Below are 20,994 nucleotides of genomic sequence, written 5' to 3'. Positions count from 1 at the left end.
CCATACTGTCTTGATAACTGTGGCTTTGTAGTAGAGCCTGAAGTCAGGTAGGTTGATTCCTCCAGTTCCTTGAATGCCCCAACCAAAAGACAAAGACTGGCTGAATGGATACAAAAACAAGACCCCTACATATGTTGTCTACAAGAGACCCACCTCAAAACAGGGGACACATACAGACTGAAAGTGAAGGGCTGGAAAAAGATTTTCCATGCAAATAGGGACCAAAAGAAAGCAGGAGTAGCAATACTCATATCAGATAAAATAGACTTTAAAACAAAGGCTGTGAAAAGAGACAAAGAAGGTCACTACATAATGATCAAAGGATCAATCCAAGAAGAAGATATAACAATTATAAATATTAATGCACCCAACACGGGAGCACCACAGTACGTAAGACAAATGCTAACAAGTATGAAAGGAGAAATTAACAATAACACAATAATAGTGGGAGACTTTAATACCCCACTTACACCTATGGATAGATCAACTAAACAGAAAATTAACAAGGAAACACAAACTTTAAAGGATACGATAGACCAGTTAGACCTAATTGATATCTATAGGTCATTTCATCCCAAAACAATGAATTTCACCTTTTTCTCAAGCGCACATGGAACCTTCTCCAGGATAGATCACATCCTGGGCCATAAAGCTAGCCTTGGTAAATTCAAAAAAATAGAAATCATTCCAAGCATTTTTTCTGACCACAATGCAGTAAGATTAGATCTCAATTACAGGAGAAAAACTATTAAAAATTCCAACATATGGAGGCTGAACAACACGCTGCTGAATAACCAACAAATCACAGAAGAAATCAAAAAAGAAACCAAATTTGCATAGAAACGAATGAAAATGAAAACACAACAACCCAAAACCTGTGGGACACGGTAAAAGCAGTCCTAAGGGGAAAGTTCATAGCAAAACAGGCACACCTCAAGAAACAAGAAAAAAGTCAAATAAATAACCTAACTCTACACCTAAAGCAACTAGAAAAGGAAGAAATGAAGAACCCCAGGGTTAGTAGAAGGAAAGAAATCTTAAAAATTAGAGCAGAAATAAATGCAAAAGAAACAAAAGAGACCATAGCAAAAATCAACAAAACCAAAAGCTGGTTCTTTGAAAGGATAAATAAAATTGACAAACCATTAGCCAGACTCATCAAGAAACAAAGGGAGAAAAATCAAATCAACAAAATTAGAAACGAAAACGGAGAGATCACAACAGACAACACAGAAATACAAAGGATCATAAGAGACTACTATCAACAATTATATGCCAATAAAATGGACAACGTGGAAGAAATGGACAAATTCTTAGAAAAGTACAACTTTCCAAAACTGGACCAGGAAGAAATAGAAAATCTTAACAGACCCATCACAAGCATGGAAATTGAAACTGTAATCAAAAATCTTCCAGCAAACAAAAGCCCAGGTCCAGACGGCTTCACAGCTGAATTCTACCAAAAATTTAGAGAAGAGCTAACACCTATCCTGCTCAAACTCTTCCAGAAAATTGCAGAGGAAGGTAAACTTCCAAACTCATTCTATGAGGCCACCATCACCCTAATACCAAAACCTGACAAAGATCCCACAAAAAAAGAAAACTACAGGCCAATATCACTGATGAACATAGATGCAAAAATCCTTAACAAAATTCTAGCAATCAGAATCTAACAACACATTAAAAAGATCATACACCATGATCAAGTGGGCTTTATCCCAGGGATGCAAGGATTCTTCAATATCCGCAAATCAATTAATGTAATACACCACATTAACAAATTGAAAAATAAAAACCATATGATTATCTCAATAGATGCAGAGAAAGCCTTTGACAAAATTCAACATCCATTTATGATAAAAACTCTCCAGAAAGCAGGAATAGAAGGAACATACCTCAACATAATAAAAGCTATATATGACAAACCCACTGCAAACATTATCCTCAATGGTGAAAAATTGAAAGCATTTCCTCTAAAGTCAGGAACAAGACAAGGGTGCCCACTTTCACCATTACTATTCAACATAGTTTTGGAAGTTTTGGCCACAGCAATCAGAGCAGAAAAAGAAATAAAAGGAATCCAAATTGGAAAAGAAGAAGTAAAACTCTCACTATTTGCAGATGACATGATCCTCTACATAGAAAACCCTAAAGATTCCACCAGAAAATTACTAGAAATAATCAATGACTACAGTAAAGTTGCAGGATATAAAATCAACACACAGAAATCCCTTGCATTCCTATACACTAATAATGAGAAAACAGAAAGAGAAATTAAGGAAACAATTCCATTCACCATTGCAACGGAAAGAATAAAATACTTAGGAATATATCTATCTAAAGAAACTAAAGACCTATATATAGAAAACTATAAAACACTGGTGAAAGAAATCAAAGAGGACACTAATAGATGGAGAAATATACCATGTTCATGGATTGGAAGAATCAATATAGTGAAAATGAGTATACTACCCAAAGCAATTTATAGATTCAACGCAATCCCTATCAAGCTACCAACAGTATTCTTCACAGAGCTAGAACAAATAATTTCACAATTTGTATGGAAATACAAAAAACCTCGAATAGCCAAAGCAATCATAAAGTCAAATTTTAATGATCCAGAGATAAGAGTGCTGCTTTAGGAAACACATACACCAAAAAGACTGCTTCTAAGACATGGCATCCGGTCCCATCACTTCATGGGAAATAGACGGGGAAACAGTGGAAACAGTGTCAGACTTTATTTTTGGGCTCCAAAATCACTGCAGATGGTGACTGCAGCCATGAAATTAAAAGACGTTTACTCCTTGGAAGAAAAGTTATGACCAACCTAGATAGCATATTCAAAAGCAGAGACATTACTTTGCCAACAAAGGTCTGTCTAGTCAAGGTTATGGTTTTTCCTGTGGTCATGTATGGATGTGAGAGTTAGACTGTGAAGAAAGCTGAGCGCCGAAGAATTGATGCTTTTGAACTGTGGTGCTGGAGAAGACTCTTGGGAGTCCCTTGGACTGCAAGGAGATCCAACCAGTCCATTCTAAAGGAGATCAGCCCTGGGTGTTCTTTGGAAGGAATGATGCTAAAGCTGAAACTCCAGTACTTTGGCCCCCTCATGCGAAGAGTTGACTCATTGGCAAAGACTCTGATGCTGAGAGGGATTGGGGACAGGAGGAGAAGGGAACGACAGAGGATCAGATGGCTGGATAGCATCACTGACTCAATGGACGTGAGTTTGAGTGAACTCCGGGAGATGGTGATGGACAGGGAGGCATGGCGTGCTGAGATTCATGGGGTCGCAAAGAGTCAGACATGACTAAGCAATTGAACTGAACTGAACTGAGGACCAAAGATGGGCTATCTTAATTCTATGTCTAATTGCTTTACAAAATAAAATGCAAAAACAGAAGATTTTAGATAACTTTGATTTGTACTGTTCAGGCTACTGATTCTCCATTAGAAAAAAAAAAAAGAATTGGACTCCACATGCAGTAAGGTGATCCACCACTCCTTACCATATGGAAATTGCCGTTTCCACTGAAATTGAACTCACACTGCATCATATCAAAGAAAATGGGGATGGTGGCTTTCTGAAGCTCTACTTCGGGGGTTAATGTGACTTCCAGAATGGGACCCACCATGGATGGGATGAATTTGATTTTATGGGGACCTGAAATGAAAGGAAGTGAGGATATTAAACAATTTCACCAGAAGTAAAGTGCTACAATTTTCCTCCACAGGGCCCATAAGAAAAGAAAAAGTTGTGGGTAAAGCAATTCAATTCAGAAGTGAGTGACTAAATATTCTATTCTGATAACACGTGATTGTCATAAGAGACCCATACGTCAACCTGCACTTCCAGACACACAGACAAATCAATCGCAATTAAAATGACATTTTAACTGAATTAAAAGGAATTAAAATGAAAGACTTCCTCATGGAATGCATGGAGCACAAGGAGTGGTGTTCAGATTGTACACTTACCCAGGTTATACCACATGTCCCGGATCCTAAAGCCGATTTCCTTTCTCATGTCCCCGTATCTAGGAAGAAGACCATAAACCAGGAGAAAAATGTGCGGTGGAAACAAGAACATGTAATGCTGATACAATGATAAGGGGAGTTAAGAAAACCTGCGTTCTCTAGGTCACACGCAAGGTAGATAGTGAGGCAAAAATCACATGAAGAGATGCAGCTGACATGTAAATAAGCCCCCAAAAGACTGATACACATAGAGATAAGGGGACACAGACATAGAGATGGGGGGGAGTCCAGCAAAAGGTGGAGCCAAGTAAGTGCCAAAAATCACTGAGAAGATGAGATCAACACACTTACTGAAGGGAGAAGGATGAGAAACACTCTGATTGCTCTTAAACAAAAATAAATAAAATACTAAAGAAAAGGAAGATGAATGAGGTATGACTTACATGGTAATATGGCTGATGATGTAACAAACATGCTGCCTGTATATACTTATATTAGAGTAACCCTTATCCACACCAGTACATTCTTTAAAGCGCTTACATTGGGAAGGTCTAGACATACATTCTCAAATGAGGTGATAACGTCTCCAAAGGGGTGAAAACTGGCCCATGGGGACAAAAAAAAAAAGCTTACTGCTTTGGCATATAAAGTAAGGTATACATTTAGTACATCAACAGATATATTTAGTATACAGGTGGTATTAATATTTCATTGCCGGGGGGGGTGGGGTGTGATTAGGAAAACATTTTTCTAAAAAGGTTCCAGGGACTTTAATGGCAGTCCAGTGGTTGGGACTCTGTTTCTAGTGCAGGGGGCATGGGTTCAATCCCTGGTCAGGAAACTAAAATCCCAGATGTAGCATGGCATGGACAAAAGAGGAAAAAAGTTAAAAAAAATAAAATTAAAAGGTTTCTTATAGAAGTTTACAAGGGAGGACAAAAATGTAGAGAAACACTGATCTAGACAGTGGTTCTTGGGTGGAGATGAATGAGTCACCTGGAAATCTTTTAAAGAATACAAAAGCTGGGGGCTGCTCCACATAACATGCCATATCAGAGGTTGGGGGCTTAGAAAATGGAAATAGGGTGGGTCAAAGGCAGATAAGGAGACTGTTCCCAGGGAATTCAAGTACAGATGTATGACCTACCCTGCCAGCACAGATCTACATTCTCTACTCCTGTTACTATTGCACCCAACATTTTTTTCAAAATTCCTGCTTTGGAAATGCCTTCAAACGTCAGAATAAAAATCATATTGAAAAATTTCTCTTACTATTCCATTTTAACAAAAGTATCTAATTTTACTATTAATATTATATAAGCATGTGTAGTCCAGACTGGCACATACTGGACAATAAATAACTATTCTTATTGCTTTTTAATACTACTGTTGATGCTTTTACTAAAAATAAGAAATCCTGAAAAAGAACTCATTTACATTCCTATAACCTTAATATAAATGTTTTTTATTTCCTAAGGCTTAGCTTTACCAGTATGCATACACATTTTTATGTGGATTGTACATATAGTCACACTTTCCTGAAACGACCAAAACGAGAATCATTTATCCTAACTAGCCACTTTATCACATTTGGTGTCAACTCATTTCACCAAAATCAAATCCATCCCTGAATGAAATTATGCCATTTAAGATATTTTAAAGAATAAGACTAAGGTGTCCATCTTAAAAATCAAATATCTCTTGATAACCACCCCACTAGGAAATCTACAAAATAGTTTTTACTTTTATCTTTGAAAGTGCAGTCACTAAATCTCAATCTCTTAGACACCAATCTTAGTATTTAAGGGAAGAGTTAGAGGGATGCTAAAATAATTTTCCTAGAATCCCAGACATGCTAGCAGGGAAACAGAACAAAAACGTCATAGCCTTCAAATGATAAATTTCTTAAGCCCTTTTTAATTACACAGCCTTTAAGTTCCTAGGCTCTCAATGAACTTTGAAAAAGACTTGAGATGAAAGCAATGAAAATCTTCCCTAAATCTCTCATCACACTTGCACACAAGTCCATTTTGAATACTAAGCCAGGAATCTGGAGGGTATTTTTAAGTGATATGTTAGTCTTGGCTTCTCTGCAAAAGTAACTAAACCTGGGAGATAGACCAGTGGTGCCAAAGGGGTCTGCTCTGTGAATCATGAGTAAGAGCAGCACTAAGCTTGCAATTTGGATAAGCTGTCAGCAGGTGGCAGCTGTTCTGGGCGATGGGAGGACTTTCTGGCCTAAGTGCCTCTCCATGTAGGGATTTTATAAAAGAATGCGATGGTTGATTTGAAAATGAATGGGGCCCTGAGAAGAGATGTGAATCTGGGGCAATCTGAGGTTTATTAAATGATTATTTTAAGACCAAGGTCACTAACAATATGAGTAGCCAGTAAACAGTAATTTCCGTGATATTAAAAATCCTGCTCTGAATAGAAATGGAAGAACTCCCTTCGCAATCATAAGCAAGTTTAAGAGGACACTTACTTTTTTACAATTTTGTTGCGCTTGGCTTGTGAGAAGGTTTCAAGCTGAAGGGACTCATGCGTGAGAAATGCTACTGCCAAATGGAAGTAATTGTTCCAGAGCTGTTCAAAATTAATTGTGTGGGTAAAAAGAAATGGAATATAACATTAATAAGGGTCATACTAAAACAGTGACACATAGTAGAAATTCACTCTCCAGAAATTAATAAATAAAGTAATATCCACAGGACATTTTTCTCTCTTGTGTTTCAATGATTCAGCCCTGAAAATGTGAACACTTTACTAAGATTTAAAAAAAAATTTTTAACTGTTATATTTGTTTCACTCTTGGGATAAAGGAAAATTGCTGCCAAGAAGTGCACCTATTTATAGTAGGTAGTTTGGCAATACTTATCAAAAGTCCTAGTGTTTTGCCAAACTTTTGAACTAGTAAATATTTTAGGACTTTATCCTGGAAAAATAAGGGTATTTAAAAAATATTTAAGTAAGTGCTATTTAACATAACAGAAAATGCAAACAACCTAAATTTTCATACATAAACACATATGTACATATATGCACACATACACATGTATACATATATGCAATATCCTCTGCTTATGTCTTCACTTTCAAAGTTCCACAGATAGAAACACAGGCCATGACACAGCAGAAGCACATCACCAAGCAAATGTACCTGTACCGGAAGCAGAACCTTGTCTGCCCTCACCAGGACTTAGAATAATGCCCTGCACGCATAACTCTCTAACATTTGTTGGATGAATGAATGAAGATGGAGCTAGTGGTCACTTGTTTTGCTATCACTCTGGACTTTCAAACAGGTGTGTACACGCACAGCTCTCTGGACACACAACCATTTGTAGTAGAGGAATACCTGTGTGACTGCCTGCAAGCACTGTGTAAGGGTTCTAATAAGAGCTGAGGCAATCTGTCTTCCAAAATGAAACTCTCCTCCTGCTTCAGCTGAGAACTGAAGAAACTCCTAGGTGAACGGCATGCTTACCTGAAGTTCAAAGCTTGCCTGATCCATGAAGAATCTGGTGAGAACCTCAGCAAACTGATTTATGGCACGGAGGAAGACCCTGGCGGGGGGAAGAAAAACACACTGGATAAATAAGGCAAACTTCATGCTCTTTGAGACATTTTCTGGGGCTTCCCAGGTGGCTCAGAGGTAAAGAATCCACCTGCCAATGCAGGTGTTCAACCCCTGGGTTGGAAAGATCCCCTGGAGAAAGAAATGGCTACCTACCCAGTATCCCTGCCTGAGAATTCCCATGGACAGAGGACCCTGACAGGCTGCAGTCCATGAGGTAACAGAGTCAGACATGACTTAACATTTTCTATGTTAAAAACACCACCACCACCACAAATCAAGCCTGGATTTGTTAACCTAAGACCTTTAGATCTATCAAGATCCTTAGAGACCAAAAGCAGCACAGTCTACAGTGAAGGCCAGTTTCTCCAACTGTCTCCTAGCATCACTCAAGGCTGCATCACAGCTGAGCCAGTTGAGATGATCAGCTCCTGAGCCTCAGACCAGAGCTCTTTCTACTCTATCGTGACGCTTGTGTTTTAAAGTCTACGACTTCGGATGCAATTGTTTCTCTAATCTGTATATAGCTGGGAAGTGTTTTCTAACCAGATATCAGGACCATGGAAACTTAATGCTTATCATAATAATTTATTTAGCTCTTGAAAAATCCTGAATCTGAGTATCTGTGCATGCGTGCTCAGTTGTGTCTGACTCTTTTGGATCCCATGGCCTATACAGCACACCAGGCTCCTCTAGACATGGAATTTTCCAAGCAAGAGTACTGGAGTGGGTTGCCATTTCTTATTCCAGGAGATCTTCCTGACCCAGGGATCAATACTGAGTCTCCTACATCTCCTACACTGGCAGGCAGATTCTTTACCACTGAGCCACCTACCACTTAGGAAGCCCCTAAGTATCTGTATTCAGTTCATTTGACTTGAATTCAACAAGTCTCTGTTGAAGACCAGCAACTGCAAAGCACTGGCTTAGGTTTTATCTTGAAAGAGACACTTCCTGGTCTTAAGAAGGTTACAGCTTGGTGGGGTTCACCTGCAACCTGTAAATCGAACCTAGACCAACAAAGAACATGGAAAATTCTAGGAGGGGGTATCAAATAGGTATAGGGAATCAAAAGGAGAGAAGAGGACATCTAGGTCAGAATGGCTTCCTTTGGAGATGGCATTTGAGAAGGACCTAAAGGAATGGGAGGCAGACTGATGGCCAGAGGCGATGGGGCAGGCACTGCAGGCGGAAACAGCCAACGTGAGGGAAGGCACAGAGCATGCTCAGGCGCAGCAAGGGGTCAGTGTGGCTGTAGCGCACACTGTATGTGGGCTTCCCGGGTGGCGCCGGTGGTACAGAACCTGCCTGCCAATGCAGGAGACCCAAGGGATGTGGCTTCCGATTTCTGGGTCGGGAAGATTCCCTGGAGGAGGTCATGGCAACCCACTCCAGTATTCCTGCCTGGAGAATCCCATAGACAGAAGAGCCTGGTGGGCCAGAGTCCATGGAGTCATAAAGAGACGGACGCAACTGAAGTGACTTAGCATGTATGCACACTGTATATGGTGGGAAACCGTGGAAGATACGGCTAGGAGAGCAGGGTGGGTCAGGATGCCAAAGCCTTGAATATTAGGATAATAAAGGCCGCAGGGTGGCACTGAAAGATGTCTTGCAGAGCTGATGATCAACACATGAGAGTGATGAGGTAACAGCAGAAAGAAGAGAGTTGAGAGCCCGAGTCAGAATGACTGATATAGCCTGGATGAAATCAAGAACAGGAGGGCATACACCAAGACCATAGAAGCAGGACAACCTTTACTTTACAGATGATGGACCTGAGGCAAAGAGACAAGACAGTGCTATACAAGGCTCAGAAATCTAGTTACCCGACCCAAGTTTTCAGATGCCGCCGGCCCCACAATGGGTGGTCTCACCTGTTCTGTGTCATATTCATGACCATCCAGTCTTTAGCGTAGATGTTCTTTCCAATTAGATCCTTAAACATGATAAAAGTTTCCATGAGGAAGTCCTGCAGAAAACAGATTAGGAATGACTGGGGGAAAACTGGGTTACACATCATATGCCTGGCTCGCATTACACTGATGCAAAGGGAGGAACATGAAGGCCACAGTCCCATTAACAGTCTATCTTTTAAGGTTCATGGGAATAACACAGTGTTTTGTTTTTTTTTAAATTATTTTATATGGGAGCACAGTTGATTCACAATGTTGTGTTAGTTTCAAGTGTACAGCAGTGATTCAGTTATACACATACATGCACATATTCTTTTTCAAATCCTTTTCTCATTTGGGTTACTACAAAATATTAAGCACTGCTCCTTGTGCTATATAGAAGGTCCTTATTGGTTATCCATTTTGAATATAGCAGTGTATATATAATACAGTATTCTTAGAGCTGTCCTATGATTTGATGTTTGTATCATATAATCTGGCTTCCCTGGTGGCTCAGATGGTAAAGAATGTGCCTGCAATGCAGGAGACCTGGGTTTGATCCCTGGGTCAGGAAGATCCCCTGGAGAAGGAAATGGCAACCCACTCCAGTATTCTTGCTTGAAGAATCCCATGGAAGAGAAGCCTGGCAGGCTATAGTCCATGGAGTCACAAAGAGTCAGATATAATTAAGTGACTAACAATTTCACATAGTCTGATGAGGGAGACAAGAATGAAAAAAAACTGCACAAATTTTATAAATTATAAAATAGACTATTGGAAAATTAAATGATTGGCTTAAGGCCATAGAAATCAAGAAGCAGAAAGCTAGGATCCAGACCTTTGGGTTCTGGATCCCAAGTCTACAGCCATAATATCATTAGTGCTTGACTGCCAAACGTTATCTGAATAAATCTACTGCATTTCAAAAGCATCCACCAATTGTGAGAAAACTGACACTTCTTTTTAACTTTTTGGAATCTTTTAAAAATTGAATTGTAATTAACACACAGTATCCTATTAGTTTCAGGTGTACTACATAGTAATTCAAAGGTTCTATACATGATCATCACACCTAGTCCAGTTCCATCTGTCACCCTACAGAGTTTTTAGAGTATTATCGACTGAATACCCTCTGTGACAGTACATCCTTGGTAATTATTTACTTTATAAACTGTCAGTTGGGGTCTCTTAATCCCCTTCACCTCTTTGGTCCACCTCTCTCCCCTCCTTCCCTCTGGTAACTACCAGTTTCTTCTCTGTATCTGAGTCTGAGAAAACTGATACTTCTAACAACTCTGAGTCCAGTTCTTCCTTATTACTCTAAGAACGGAGACAAAATGCTATAAATAAGAAGCAGAGTCAGGATTCTTCCTATTCCAGGAATGCTTCCGTGGGTAGCCTGGGGAGAAGGGTCCTAAAGGCTCCTTAAAAGAGACGTCAGCAGTGGACCATGATGACTGTAACAATTAACAAAAGCCCAGGATCGAGAAAATAGCCGTTCTACTCACAAGGCGGCTAAGAGGAAAAAAGTAACTCAGAAAAAGAAAAATCAGGCTAAAAATCAGCGCTTAAAAGTTTGGAAAGCTTTTAAATTTATTAGTTAGTTAAATTTAGACATTTTCCACTCAGATTCCTGAGATGAAAACCCAGTCCAATTTCTCTGGCACTAAACCGTGCAGTTTCAGCAAGTAAGGAAAGAACACGGGGCTGTGCAGGCAGGGGGCCTGGGTTCTATTTCTAATGATATTCCTCAGAGGCCCTAGTCCTGATGGCTACCCAGTGCACTTCGGAGGCCAAATAGTGAAGGATCAGGAACAATAACAGCCCAGAAGTCTGTGCTTTGCAATCTTCCTTCTGGTTCAGTGCAGACTAAATCATTTAGTGTGCAAGATTTTCAATTTTTCATCATACATTTTACGTGCACCCATTACTTATTAACTATTCCATTAACTTTTTTTCCCCCAAGTCAACAGGAGCTCATGGTTTGTGAAGCGAGGATGTAAAATGCTGGTTATCTGCTTCTGACACCGACTACGTTCAGCCCTAGGCGCTCTCAGTGAACTGTGAACAGTGATGGCATAAGAAGGGCAGCTCACAGGTCTCCCCAGGCCTTCCTTTCTCTCCTGCTTCCCAGGGTCCTTCAAGTGATTTCTTCAGAAGCAGTAGGACAGAGAGAAAGGAGGGTCCACTGAAGGTCGAAAGGCCTAGCCGCACCCGGCAGTTCTCCCACTAATGACCACTGTTCCCTTGGGAGCAATAATCCTTTTTTAATTAGATGATGCTGGGAGAAAAGTTCACATCGACCTAGAAAACAAAGGTTAAACCTGAGTTTAGGGTTGTTGTTGTTATTTTTTTTGCTTACTTAATGCAGCCAAATTACCAGGAGTTTGAACTTACTATAAATTTCTTTATTCTACCTGCTTTCAAAGGAAATCTTAAAAAATGTCATTCCCCGCCCCATCCCCCTGAGTAGGGATCGAACAAGGGTCCCCAGCATGGGAATGCAGAGTCCTAACCAGTGAACCTCCAAGGAAGTCCCAAGAAGTCACTATTTTTATATTAATTTTATCTTACGTAATAATAAAATATTATACACAGTTATAGTATAACATCATAATTATTATTGTAAGTAGTTGGTTCTCGTAGGTATTAACACTCACAAAGCGAGGCATTTTCCATAAGTCCAGCCATCAGTATTTACATTAAGCATTTCTTTTTTGGAGTGATGAAAATACCCTGGAATTACAGAGTTGTGACGGCTGCAAATGCTGTGAATATACTAAACAGCCATGAATTGTATGCTTTAAGTGGGTGAATTATATGGAATGTGAATTATATCTCAATAAAGCTGTTTTTTTAAAAAGTACTCACATTAACCCCCTCCCCTCCCCAGTAGGTACCATCTTATACATGAGGAAGTCAAGGTTCAGTGAGGTTAAACAGCTTGTCCAAAATTTCGCAGAGGGAAGCAGAATAGAATTCAGAATTCAAACCCAGACCCCGGTATTCCAAAGCCTGTGTTCTTAAACACACTGTACCATCTGCCTACGGAAGAGAAACACCACTACCCTCAGCTTCCACCTCTCAACCCCTCTCCTCTCCTCTGTGATTCTCTCGCCCAGATTTCTGGAAGCGCAGCTAAGGATGGCTATGGACTCCTGTACCAGCCTGCCTGCGAGAGCATGGTCGAAGTGGAAGTCCACAAAGTCTCCAGACTAAGCCACAATACCTTATTGTGGTCCAAGACAGTATTCTGAGAGTTCACCACTGGATCGATTACAACTAATAATAAAAAACAGTACTGACTCAATAGATATGAACTTGAGCAAACTCCGGGAGACAGTGGAGGAGAAGGGAGCCTGGCATGTTGCAGTTCATTCGGTAGCAGAATCAGACATGACTTGGAGATGGAACAACAACCGCAACTTTCTCTCCAATTCTTTGTTATGTTTTTCCATCATGTAGACCTCACAGAAAGGACAGTGACTGGCAGGGAAAGAGCTGGGTATCCTTGAGAGTACTGGCCACATGCTATCCATATAAAAAAGGCAGAAAATGGACAATTGAGAGCATAGAGAAGACAAGACAAGAATATGCACAAATGATGGAAGTTACCCAAAGGAAGTCTAGTCTACTGAGACCTCAACTGTTAATCCAGCTCCATATCCAGCCCATTGCTTCACAAGACAAGATGATAACTTCAGGGATGATGTTTTGTTTTATGCAGGGTCTTAGTTCCCTGACCAGGAACTGAACTCGGACTACAGCAATGAAAGCGCAGAGTCCTAACCACTGGACCATCAGGGAATTTCCACTTTCAGGGATGTTTAATAGCCATTAACAGTTCCCTGAAGGAAGAATCATGGGGAAGCCGCCAGAGATCTAACTTATCTTCTTAAGCTACCTTTGGCTGTATGGTTAATAGTAAACTATTAAGAAAACAATTTTGTTTAAAACAAAAGAGAATGGAATATTTTCAACTGAAGACAACTTATAAATGTTACATGGGGCAGGTGCTACCTCTTTTTGTTTCCCTTCCCAGGGACTACTGAAAAGGATGACATCCACCACATCTCAGAAGACCATGCACATCACGGTCTCCTAAAATCCTTGCAAGGGTGACCACCGTCCCTGAAAATGAGACACTGTCCTCTTCTGAGAGCAAAAAAGCCAAATGTTTCTAAGTACAGGGTCTCTCTAAATCAAAGAAACGTCAGTGTCTCCATGAGGACCTATTGGTATATGAACTCTTGTTTAGTCACTCAGTTGTGTTCAACTCTTTTTGTGTGTGTGTGTGTGTGTGTTCAACTCTTTTGTGATGCCATGAACTGCAGCCCATCAGGCTCCTCTGTCCATGGGACTTCCCATGCAAGAATACTGGAGCAGGTTGCCATTTCCTTCTCCAGGGGAATCTTCCCGACCCAGGGATGGAACACTCTCTTGCATCTCCTGCACCGGCATGTGGATTCTTTTACCACTGAGCCACTTGGGAAGCCCACATTTACCATACTCTTCTTTAAAGTTTATGGCAGAGAAACACTCTCCCTCTTATAATCACTGTGCAAAGCCACACAGCATTAGAGACGTGTGGGAAGAGAACCCACACAGAACTGATGCTCAGTTCTGTCAAAATATGAAAAGTCTTAAAGTGAGCAGGACACAATGAAGACAACTTACAACGATGTCTTGTCTGGTTTTGAAAGTGCTGATGTAGTGGCTGTAGTGGCTGTCATCCATCTGCTGCAGGATGGCGATCATGCAAGCAACAAAACTCCCCTGGAAGGAGATGGAAAACACAATATCCAAGCTCCTGAGACCACCAACTGACAAAGCAAGATGTGGGTACATGGTCTTCGGTTTTCTCTACCCAATTAAGTATGCAGACACCCCAGCATGCTGGAAACATACTGAATTCTAAAGGTCTAAAGGCATGTGCTTTGTAGTTTCTTGGTAAAAACAAGCTTCTTCTGGGTTTGAGAGGAGGGCTTCATTCATCCTGTGGTCAGCTCTGATCTCTGAAATCCCATATGTCAGGGGATACTGACTCTGAGATCCCAGCTAGATGACTAGTGAAGCTCAAACAACTTGTAGATGCTGAGTTGCTTGTTGAGAAAGATGGGTAGTAGAGACATCCAGAGAGAAATGCCAGAAATATTTAGATCATTTAAACAAATTTGAGCTTGGAGGACAGCAAGAGGAGAAAGAGAAGCAGAGGAGAGGACAGGAGAGGAGAGCTCCCTGCTAGACCACTTCAGTGTCATGCTTCCAGCTCTGGAGTCCTTTGGTCAGTAATTCTTGCATGTTAAGCTATGTAACTGTGGACCTGGTTTGAAGAAAGGGGTTGGATAATTAGATGTGTATTCAGTCTCTCAGCTGTGTCCGATTCTTTGCGGCCCCATGGACTGTAGCCCTCTAGGCTCCTCTGTCCACAGAATTTTCCAGGCAAGAATACTGGAGTGGGTTGCTGTTTCCTACTCCAGGGGATCTTCCAGACTCAGGGATGGAACCTGCATCTCTTACATTGACAACTGGATTCTTTACCACTAGTGCCATCCCTGGTCTAGATAATTAGATGATTACCATCATTTCCATTTTTGAGGCCAGGAATTACATATTCAACTGGCTTTCCCCTAGTCCAATCATATTTGAGTCACAGACTTAATTTTCTAGCCTAAGGTAAGTACCCAAGGCAGAATCTGCCTGTATTCATGTAGTTATGAAAACAATACAAATTTAAATGAATTTGGCACAGAAGAGAGGAAAACCTAGCTGTTCCTGGGATGGAGAGAATAACTTCCTACATACAAAAACAATAAAAGACTATTCATGGTCACCTCTCTCTGGATGAATGCCTTACAACTCCTTTGTTTAAAAAAAGTTTATTTTTATAATTATAAAGCAATGTAAATTTATTGTATTAAGGCTTTGATATTTATTGCCAAACTAGCATACAGTTTGTATCACCATCAGCACCTAACGCTATTTATTTCTCCAGGCCTTTGTTAAAGTGTTTGTCCAAATTTTACCTTCTTGGAAAAGGTATTTTTGGGTCGGGGGCATGCCCTGAGGTTTGTGGGATCTGAGTTCCCTGACCAGGGATGGAACCCAGGCCCTGGGCAGTGAAAGCTCCCAGTCCTAACCACCAGGGAATTCCCAGGAAAGCCACTTTTTTTTTTTTTTTTGGTCCTACTATGTAGCATGTGGGATCTTAGTTCCCCAACCAGGGATCGAATCCACATCCTCTGCATTTGTGGAGTCTCAACTGCTGGACCACCAAGAAGTCCCTAAAAAGCCATTCTTAACCACCTTACATAAATTTGTAACTCTATGACCCTGAATCCCTTTATTCCACTCAATTTTTTTTCCTTCCACAGCACTTATCTCCTTCTAATATTCTGCACTTATTTTTTTATTGTTATTCTTGCTAGAATGTAAGCTTTTCTAAGGTAGCGATTTTTGTTCTGTTTCCTGATGTATTTCTCTTGTCTAGAACAATACCTGGCTTATAGCAGTTTCTTACTACCTATTTTTTTAATAAATAGATTTTATTTACAGTAGCAATTTAGAAGAGTTCTTTTTCTATCCTCTAATTAAAATCTCATTGGAAATGGCGACCCACTCCAGGATTCTTGCCTGGAGAATGCTATGGACAAAGGAGCCTGATGAGTTACAGTCCACAGGGTCACCTGACAGGTGGGACACGACTGAGCAACCAAGCACACGTGCATGTAGCTTACACAACTGCAGGCAAAAGACGCTCCATTTTAACGATGATACAACTGGTCTCTCAACAGTCACCTCTGGTCTCCATCATACCTTTTACCTGACAGTTAGTAGACATAATAGTTGGAAAATAAGAGGCCAACACTGACATTTCTAACAGCATGCTAATCTCAAGTTCTTGAAAAGATTTTCTTTGAGCGAAAAGGGCTGCCCGGTAATCCAGGGCACCAATCTATAAGCATTTCAAGCATCAGGGGAAACAGAATGTGAAGGGGAGAACTGAATTTATCAGAATTTCTCTCATGGTACCTAAATGCATAGTTGGGAACATAACTTGGCAAGCTGCTGTTGGGGGGCATGGCTAACACATGCAGGGCGCTGCCTCCAGAACAGCTGTCTGGAGCCAGAGTCCACCTCAATCACATGGTGGTTGTGTAATCTTGTTCAGGTTTCTGCATGTTTCCTCTTTTTAAAAACGGAGCTTACTATGAGTTTTCAGTGAAATATAAAGTGCTCAAGATACGTTCTAGCACACACACAAAAATGAGCTAACAGTGACCACTACTATTAACATTATTTTGGCTGAACATACTATTACTGTTATCATTCTAATGAAGGTGGATCCACATAAAACATGCAGACATTGAGAATTACCATTACACTGCTTGAGATACTAGAGGAAATGCTGAATGCAGTCAGCTAAACTAATTTTCTGCTCACAAAAGCTCATATTTTCCTTAAAGAAAATATTAAGTAAGTATTTAAAGAGCATTAGAACTGGTCCCAAGTTCTCAGTCCACCTAGGGTGCCTGCATATCTCAGTGGGTCTCTGCTTTAATGTATAATATTAGAGGAGGTTTTTGTTTCACCGTCCATCTGAGTAAGACTCCTTAAGAATGTGTTCACACACTTTGTATTAGTGAGATCCTTAATAAGTGTCCCCCATTCATCTCCTCTACCTTCCAGTTGGACCATTTTCCCTGAGGAAAAAAATCAGCATCAGATTTACTGACAGTTAAAAAGAAGAGTCACTCAACCAGGGAGGATGTAAAGTTCGAGGCCCCATTCAATTCCCAAGGGAGCTATGCCACCCAACAATCAGTGCAGTCTAGAAACTGGGATGGGAGGGGCCTATGTGAATTTGGTCTCAAGTCACTGGTTCCCCAAACCCCTCATTGGGTAGGTGGGATGGGACATTGAGAAGCTGCAGTGGCCGCGTGGTCCCCTGGACGACACTCACAATATGGGGAGATTGTCGGCTCATCCCAATCACGGTCCGGTTGATCCTTCTCAGCAGCCGTTCCATTACCAGCTGTATGTGCTTCGCCGTGGGGCCCTAAGGAGGAAACACATGGATGGACACACTTCTGACTTGCTTCACTTTTCTTAAGGAAACCTTAGACAAGTCGAGATTTCTCTTTCATCTTGTTCTGGCTCTTGCCTACAAAACAGTCTCCTATCCAAAAGGGGGAAACATCGCAGAATGATACATAATGTTATTAAGTAATCTGCTTAACACCACTGGTTCTAACGTTTGAAAGTTGAAGGTGGAGATGCAGGAGAAGAATGTCTCCCTAATAACCTAGGTCATCTGGACTCACTGAGAGCTCCCTGTAGCTGCTGACTCAACAGTTTTGGGAGGACCCCCACTAGCATGAGGTACTGGGTCCTGACTCTGAGTAGATCAAGTCACTCAGGAAAATTAGGCACATGAATGGGAAGCAAAACGCAAATATACAAAGTTCTTGCCATCTTCTGTGTAGGCGGTTTAAAAAAAAGAAGAAATTCAAGTCAAGGACATTGCTATGAACTGAAGGTTTGCCTTCAAAATTTCTGTGCTGAAGCTCTAACCCCCAAAGGTGATGGTATTTGGAGATGGAGCTTTGGGAGCAAATCAGGTCATGAAGACAAAATCTGGGATTGATGGGTTAGTATCCTTTTAAGAAGGGACACCCGAGAGGTTGTCCTACCAAGGAAAGGCTGTGTGAGGACACAGCTAGAAGGTGGCTGTCTGCAGGCCAGCAGGAGGTCCTCACCAGTACTCAACCATGCAGGCAGGCTGACCTTGAACTCCCAGTCCTTAGAACTATGAGAAATAAATCTATTCTTTAATCCACAAAGCCTTCAGTATTTTATTAGAGCAGCTTGAGCAGACTAAGATAAGGAATTAATAATCTGACTCTGTCAGGTATCTATGAGCAATTATTCAACTTTGTGGAACCTTCAATATTCCTAGCTACAAGAAAAAAAAAAAAAGAAAAGTTCCTATACAGGAATTAGCTGGGCTGATACACCCAGCACTGCCTTGTGAATGTTTTTCTTTTTCCTTCTCGTGATTTGATATTACATTCCTTCAGTTCCAACTTATCAATATTCAACTCGCCTTTTCAAAGCCAGTATCCATTCCTGCTTCTTGAAAGATAGTCTGCATCTCCTGCTTAAGGCTTCCAACAACTAGATCATTGCTATTTCTGTACTTTTATTAAAACAGCAAGTATTATTAGTACCCCCTTGCTTTTTATTATTTCTTCAAATGAAAGTGACTCATAAAACCTGCCTCTTTGTGGGGTGTTGTGTTTTCCTCTATTAACATGAGTTCCATATGTTAGACTGCAGTAGGTGGGTCCAGTATACAGGCACCCTCTGAGTCTTTAACAAATTTACACTTCAGCAGGAGGGTTGGGGCTTAAATATAAATAAACAAAATACAAGGTTCCCCAGGAAGGTCAGTTTCATGAGGGGAGGGCTTGCTTCTCTTGTTCACCGCTGAAGACTCACACCTTTCACAGTGTCCAGAGCACAGGAGCTGTATAAGGAGTGTTTGTGAGTGGAATTTACAACTCCAGGATGGTAAAAACCTTAAAACGTAAGGACAGAATAAAGGCAGCTAGTGGAGTGCAGGAATTTGGGCAGGACTGCACCAACAACTACTTCATGGAGGTGCTTAATGCAACTGGACGCTGAGGAATGGGGAAAATGTGAAGATGTAGTTATAGGAAAACAGGAGGGAATACTGGGCTATAAAAAAGGGGGGGGGCATAAGAATAAACTTCAGTAATGAGAGCCTGGAATGAACTGAAATGGTATAGGGAGACACAGGGAATTAGTTGGTACATATAAATATGTCTAGGGACCTTATGTAGGAGATCTGGGTTTGATCCGTGGGTCAGGAAGATCCCCTGGAGAAGGAAATGGCAACCCACTCCAGTATTCTTGCCTAGAGAATCCCATGGACAGAGGAGCCTGGCGGGCTACAGTCCATGGGGCTGCAAAGCACTGCACACGACTGAGCGACTAAACTACCACCCTCAGGGACTATACTGATGGTTCAGTGGTTAAGACTCTGAGCTTCCACTGCAGGGGAAATGGGTTAGATCCTTGGAAGTAAGATCATGCAGGCTGCATGCCTCAGCCAAATAAAAGAGATATTATCTAAAAAATAAGAGTAGAAAACATTTAGGTTTCAGAAGGAAGGATCAGCATCAGACAGCATATATGGAGAACTTCTCAGAAGCTCAAGAATACATACTATAGTGCTCTCAGATACCAAAAGCATAAGAGGGTAGAGGTTTCTACCTTACAAGCCTACACAGAGCTCTGGTTCTGAAAAGTTCCCATAGAGACCTCAGTGATGGTCAAACTGGGCTGGCCAGGAAATCAGCCAGCAGCGGCCCCCATAGCAGGCAGACTTCCCCAGACCTAGATTTGCCTGGTAGGTTCTAGCCAGGAAGAGCCTCTCTAAACCTCTAAAGTGGGTACCGCCTAATTCTCAACTCCTGGGATGAGCAGGGCCGCACAGCTGTCCCTGTCCCTGGCCACAGGACCAGCATGAGCTGTGCTCCACATCAGGGACTCTTGAACTCACCACATCCTTCCTGTCCAGAACCTCCAGGAGGTAGCTGAGAAGCTGTGAGCTGGCTTCGTGGTCAGGCTTGCTGGAGTTGTCGTCTAACTGGCCGCTGAGCTGGTCTATCAGCAGAGCAAGCAGCACATCCCTGCACTCTGCGGGCAAGAAGGCAGACCACTCAGCGGCTGCCGGAGTACCCCCCCCCACATAACCTGGCTCCTTCCTACAGCCCCCTCTCTGCCTGTCCCTCCAGCTCCCGGCTCTGGACTCAGCCCTGCAGGGGCTCCTCCGGGCTACCTGGGAGCAAGTGATTTTTAGGCACGAAGTTCAACCCTCTACCTTGACCTTAAATGCAAAGGAAATCCCACCTAGTGTGTAGTCCCATGTTTATAAAGTATTTAACAATGTCTTTAGCTTTTTTGGCAGGGCAGGGGTGGAGCTTCCTTTGCCTCAGATGGTAAAGAGTGTGCCTGCAACACAGGAGACCAGGGTTCAATCCCTGGGTTGGGAAGACCCCTTGAGAAGGGGGAATGGCAACCCACTCCAGTATTCTTGCCTGGAGAATCCCGTGGACAGAGGAGTCTGGCAGACTGCAGTCCATGGGTTCACAAAGAGCTGGGTACAACTGAGTGAGTAACACAGAGCATTTTTTTTTAAGGCATATAACTTTTTTTTTTTTAAAAAGGACTAGGACTTCCCTGGAAGTGCAGTGATGAAGACACTGCCTTCCAGGGTAGAGGGGTGTCGATTCAATCCCTATCAGGGAATTAAGATCCCACACGCCTTAAGGCCAAAAAAAAAAAAAAAACCAAAAACCCTCAGAAGCCCTATTACAACAAGTTCAATAAAAGACTTAAAAATGTTTTTAAATAAAATAAAATTTAAAAAGGTCAACTTAGGGATTCCCTGGCATTCCAGTGGTTAGGACTCAGCGTTTCCACCGCAGGGTGCACAAGTTTGATCCCTGGTCA

General features: G+C 41.5%; 1 protein-coding gene across 3 annotated transcripts in view; it reads right to left on the bottom strand.

The window, feature by feature from the left end:
• The window catches only part of DOCK5 (dedicator of cytokinesis 5), a 283,905-nt gene that overhangs the window by 55,787 nt on the left and 207,124 nt on the right, over window positions 1–20,994 (bottom strand). For 2 of the 3 annotated variants that reach the window (XM_061425870.1, XM_061425872.1), the window contains 8 exons: window positions 20,042–20,178; window positions 17,417–17,512; window positions 14,131–14,229; window positions 9,436–9,530; window positions 7,469–7,547; window positions 6,467–6,567; window positions 3,982–4,040; window positions 3,513–3,667 (listed from right to left, as the gene is read on the bottom strand). In XM_061425870.1, the coding sequence (XP_061281854.1) occupies window positions 3,513–3,667; window positions 3,982–4,040; window positions 6,467–6,567; window positions 7,469–7,547; window positions 9,436–9,530; window positions 14,131–14,229; window positions 17,417–17,512; window positions 20,042–20,178 (821 nt within the window). The remainder of the gene's footprint in view (window positions 1–3,512; window positions 3,668–3,981; window positions 4,041–6,466; window positions 6,568–7,468; window positions 7,548–9,435; window positions 9,531–14,130; window positions 14,230–17,416; window positions 17,513–20,041; window positions 20,179–20,994) is intronic. The other variant, XM_061425871.1, reaches the window with a different exon arrangement.

This window comes from Bos javanicus, chromosome 8 (assembly GCF_032452875.1).
Source record: "Bos javanicus breed banteng chromosome 8, ARS-OSU_banteng_1.0, whole genome shotgun sequence".
Classification (NCBI taxonomy): domain Eukaryota; kingdom Metazoa; phylum Chordata; class Mammalia; order Artiodactyla; family Bovidae; genus Bos; species Bos javanicus.
This window is presented reverse-complemented; position numbering and strand designations above follow the sequence as displayed.